Here is a 5,145-nt window from a genome sequence, read left to right on the forward strand (position 1 = left end):
AGGAGGCACCGCGTTTTTCAGGACATCACTTTCTTCAGAGGTATGGAGATAGTTCCTGGGGACAATCCAGCCTGGGCAGATGGTAGAGGGAAGAACACTCCAACTACTTGTTCAAAATCTTGAATCTTTATTAGTAAAACATTGCCTAGTTTTATCTGCAGTAATACCAAAGTTTTATCAGTGCATTTTCCTTTTAACACACAGATATACAGGACCTCAGCTTTCCAAACTGTAAAGATCTGGCTGTCAGAAAAATACCTGAAGAATTATATTCCAGGGATATGAGCTCTTTGTTGAACAATAAATATTACAGCTGTCTTTGTTTCTTCTTTGCTTAATTCACGCTCTGAAGCTTCCTATCAGGGTACTGTGGTAAACCTCCACCATGGATAAGTGCTGTGCAATCAAATAATCTGAAAACCACATAACATACCAGTCCATACCTAATTCAAAGTCTTCCATGCTAATTATAACTAAAACCCATGTTAATTCTTTATGTAGCCTCTGCTGTAGACTGTGCAACCACCAAACATGCTTGTAGAAATTTAAGTAAGTCTCAGGACTGGTCTTGCTAATTTAGGTAGGTGACCCTACTTCAGATGTTGCATGCTGTTAGTCCTGTGAGAAAGTGACTTAAAAGGTTACAGTAAAAACCTGATTTATTTTAAATGAGTAAGGACAATGAATGCAATTTAGTTCTAGAGGAATATGGTAAATAAGTTGTGCATACACACACAAAAATAACGAGGTGAGCTTGGGAAGTTACTCTAAATCTTATAAAGAACCACCACTAAGTCAAAACTCAGAGGCACAGTGAACAAGGAACCCAGCACCAAAAGTGGAAAACAGTCACCCTGCCAAGGGTTGTATAACACACTTTGGAATTGTTGCTATTGCAGGAATACACACTGGTAATATTAAAATCTTTTCAACAGTGGGATAATTAAAAGTCCACTATTAAAAAAAAATATTCTTCATAGGTCATTTTACTGACAATTAATGCAGTGACATCACCATTCACTGGTGTATCCCTTTAAAACATTATTATTTCAGAACATATGAACATTATCCCTGTGGGGTAACATATCCCAGTGCCGTAGCATTTACCACATTGTCTGTGTAGAAGCCTTAGTCCGTACGTCTGTAGGATGTATGAGGAAGATCTCCAGATTGCACAGAAGCAACTCCACTCCCATGCCAAGCAGTGCTGCACACATGCTGTAAAAATCTTCTGTGATTGACAAAGCTCAGGGACTTCTTCAGGAGAGCAAAATAGAACTGTATCACCTATTTACATTAAAGTCCATGAAAAATAAACCAGAGCAACTGAATACCTTTTTAGTTAATATTTTTTCATATTTCTTTACTTACCACATTAATCGCCACAACTTTGCTTTTTACAGATTCAGTAGTTGATAAATAAAGCAGACTTTTAGTCAAGAATATAAATTGCAATGAACAAATTCAACAGTTCGTTCTCACGTACTACTACTCCGTACGAAGTCCCACTTTACCAATGAGCAGGAAATCCAGCATCTGAGATCACTCCTGATGTTCGTGCTCTTGCCCTGGGATCAGCCACCGAATGCTCTCTGTCCGAACAGTCGCGTACATGACAAAGCTCGCCAGGAAGAGCACAGAAAACAGAAGCAGCCAGTCGATGCCTTTTGTCAGGACACTGGGCAGGGGCCCTTCCCAGTCTTCCTTTGTCACAGCCACGTCGCTTTTAGCTTCTATACCTGCAAAAGAAAGCACTCGATCAACACTGGTAATAATCATTAAATACAGATAAGCTGGTCGCATTTGGAGCTCTGTTCCAATTCTCAGACAAACGCGCATGTACAGTTAGACATCAAATTTTGGTGAGACAGTCCTTGTATGTTAACATATGTCTAGCATACAGTTTACTTATGTAAAAACATAATAGTATTTATGTATATTTTTCTAACAGAAGGCTTGTTCTGCCCTTCCACAGCACAGCCTTGGGAAAGTTTGTGGGTTGTGTTTTGGTTTGGTTGGTTGGTTTGTTTTTCTGTGGAGGTTTTTTTGTTTGTGTTGAGTGTTTCTGCTGTATTAGCAAATATATCAATTTCTTATCTCTAATGAAGGCCCTGATAGGCCTTTACGTGTGTGGTCTTACTTTATTTCACAGGGCACAGGAGGACCACGAGCTGGCTGGCATGAAGCTCACAACGTGAACAGCCAGATCACAGAAACGGGAATCTTTTTGTCACCTCCAACACAAGGTCTGAAAACCCCTTGTCCCTCAGCTGCTGCCAGCCTTACATGGCTCTGGCAAAGATGCTGAGGTTCACCTGCCACTGCTCTCAAATTAAATATCTGGGTGGGAAGATGTGCTCGATCCTCCAGCACCCTCCCTAGCTAAACCCTGCTGTTTCCCCCCAGTCTGTGACAGCAGCCCTGGAAGCTGAGCTTCTGCCCTCAGTACACCCCAAAATCCAGCTCACTACAGCAGCTGATTATATAAACTTCCACTGGGTCCTCCCAGGATCTTCATGAAATTCATTTTAAAGAACAAAGAGCAGGGAGAAGAAAGCCCAGTTCAGAGCTAAGACCTGACCTGCTATTCCTGCTGACACATAAGGGCTGATTTACGTACCTGTTTGATTAAAAATGAAGTCTTTCAGTGTTTCCAGCGTTCTGTCTGTGTGATTAAATCTAGCCATAGGTTTAGCACCTTGGAAAAGGAGGATATTTGGTACAGCCACCGTTCCGAATCTAGTTGATAAACTGTGGACATAAAACAAATACAAGGTATGAATGAAAAGAAATCCACTGGAGGAAGGATCAAATATAGTCACGATACAAGAAGTGTCAGTTTTACTAAATTACATTGTCATTTCATAATAATAATAAAAAAAGCATTTCTGTTTTTAAAACACAACTTGCTAATGGAAATAAACTGATGCTAAAGCAGAGGAAGTGCCAATTACCTGCTGTGTTGAGATGCATCCAGTGCCAGGAAGCGAAGAGTTGGAAATGCTCGAGGTAAAGAATTAAAATGAGGTGCCAGACTGGCAGAAAAGCGGCACCATGGTGTATAGAACAAGACTAACGTACAGTCACTGCTGTTTGGGTTTAAGAACTCCATCAGGTCCTTTGAGAAAGCCGAATAGAAGCAGACAAGGACAATTAAATAATTAATAGAGTTGTTCTGCAGAGGAATCCATCATTCAGAAACTGATTCGATACCTGACAATATTTATCAAGTACTTGCCCATTTGTTTAACCTTTTTAAAACAGAAGAAGTGTATTTAAACTTTGTTAAAGGTAGCTTTAGAAGTTTATTACTTATGTATGGATCTATATACATATCCATTACAAGAAACAAACTAGAAATGGGCAGTGGCAGTAAGCACCATTGACAATTTCAGAGAGAGACACTAATCCATGCAGCATGAACAGTGACAGCTCACTGCAGGTGCACAGATAAGAGACACAGGCATGTGGACAGAGCTGTACCCCCTTATTTTTTTCCTAATCCGAATGACACAAAAAGCCTCTTTGCCCAGACATTTCATCTTTTCAACAGCGCACAGGATGTTATACAAGGCAATTCACCGAGTCAAACACTGAAATAAACACACTCGCGGTGCTGACGGGGCATCTCGCACCAGCCCCATGCGCTCAAAGCGACACCAGGCGACCCGCTCACCTGAGACACGTTCAGGATCTGCAGCGTAAAGCGCTCGATGCCGGTGACGTTTCTCTCCTCGCAGTTCACTTTGGGAGCTTTGGCGCTGTCGGTGCCGTTCGACTCCTCGGTGGGCGCGGGCGGCACCGGCTCCGGCACGGCCTGGTCCCGGTCCCGGGCGTTCGCCTGCCCCGGGGGAGCCGTGGGGCTGCCCCCCGCGCCGCAAGCATCACCCCCAGCCGCCGCATCGCAAGCCTCCGTGGCGAGGTCGGACACCACGCCGTCCGTCGCCTCCCCCGGCAGCACCGGGAGCCCCGGGTCCTCCTGCGCGGGGAGCCCGCTGCCCAGCATCGCGTCCGCCATCTCCGCAGTCCGGTACCGCACCGGCTCGCCGCCGCCCTGCACGGAGTCGGCCCCGGGGAAGCGGGGCTGCCCGCCGGCGTTGCGCTCCGTCACCGCCCCTGCGTCGGGAGGGACAGGGGACCAGTCAGCTCCGCGCTGCGGCCGAGCCCCGGCCTCCCCGCGCCCCGCCAGCCTCGCACACGCCGCCGAGCCCCGGGACCCGCCGTGCTCACCAGGAGGAAGGGGCGTGCCGAGCCAGACCAGCAACAGCAGCAGCCGCCACATCCCCGGCGCCACCTCACCCCCACGGCGTCTCCCCGGACAACGGCCACTTCCGCCGGTGCCCTCACTCACTTCCGCTTCCGCCACGCCACCGCCGTGCGTGCGTAACGCCGTGAGGGCGCAGTGCCGCCATGTTGTCTGTACTCAGGGCCGCGGCTGCGCTGCCGGGGGCGAGGGCAGCGGGGCCGCCAACGACCGGCTCGGGCGTTCGCTGGCGTGAGGCCGAGCAGCGGCCGTCCGCCGCAACTCCTCCCCCGCCCGCCCGTTTGTATTTCTGCGCGGGGGGGGCTCGGATGCAGCGGGGACACGATCGGCACAGCCGCGGGCTCCAGAGACCCCGCCGTGAGGGGGCAGGAGGCTGCCGGGGCTCTGGGCGGTACAGAACAATAGGCAGGAATCAGCTCAGCTACCACTACCTGCCAGTATTACATACAAATAGGAGTTTGTTTTGGTTTTTTTAACCAAGTACCTACAGCCACGGGTGCCCGCCGAAGGATTTTCCTGCACGGAGAGGATGTGTTGTCACGTTTTCAATTGAAAAATAAACTTTAACCTACAGCCAGGCTGGGGTAAGGGTAAAAGACGAGCTCTTCCCGATCCGTTTATTGCCCAAAGCTCCCAAGCTGAAAGGCAAGATAAATATTCCGGCATTTATTCCTTTAGGAAATAATACTCGCCCTGACGCAGAATTCTTAGTTTTCAGTTTAATAGTGAAGCTTCAGGACTATTTGTGGTATTTTGGAAAGGAATGTAATACTCAACTGCTCACACCTCCTTTTTTACTGTGTTCATTAAAACTGTCAGCAGTGCACAATGGTATTTCACCGAAATCCTGCATCTGTCCAAAAGTGAGAGTTATGAACCAT

The 5,145-nt window shown here is 47.4% G+C and overlaps 1 protein-coding gene across 1 annotated transcript; it reads right to left on the reverse strand.

The window, feature by feature from the left end:
- Positions 1 to 107: 107 nt before the first annotated feature.
- Positions 108 to 4,354, reverse strand: TXNDC15 (thioredoxin domain containing 15). Its single transcript, XM_065848979.2, has 5 exons — positions 4,231 to 4,354; positions 3,677 to 4,116; positions 2,955 to 3,118; positions 2,621 to 2,751; positions 108 to 1,739 (listed from the first exon to the last, which is right to left on the reverse strand). The coding sequence occupies exons 1-5, from the start codon at positions 4,280 to 4,282 to the stop codon at positions 1,543 to 1,545; spliced, it is 984 nt and encodes a 327-aa protein (XP_065705051.1). The 5' UTR covers positions 4,283 to 4,354; the 3' UTR covers positions 108 to 1,542.
- Positions 4,355 to 5,145: the final 791 nt, after the last annotated feature.

Source organism: Patagioenas fasciata, chromosome 14 (genome assembly GCF_037038585.1).
Source record: "Patagioenas fasciata isolate bPatFas1 chromosome 14, bPatFas1.hap1, whole genome shotgun sequence".
Taxonomy (NCBI): Eukaryota; Metazoa; Chordata; class Aves; order Columbiformes; family Columbidae; genus Patagioenas; species Patagioenas fasciata.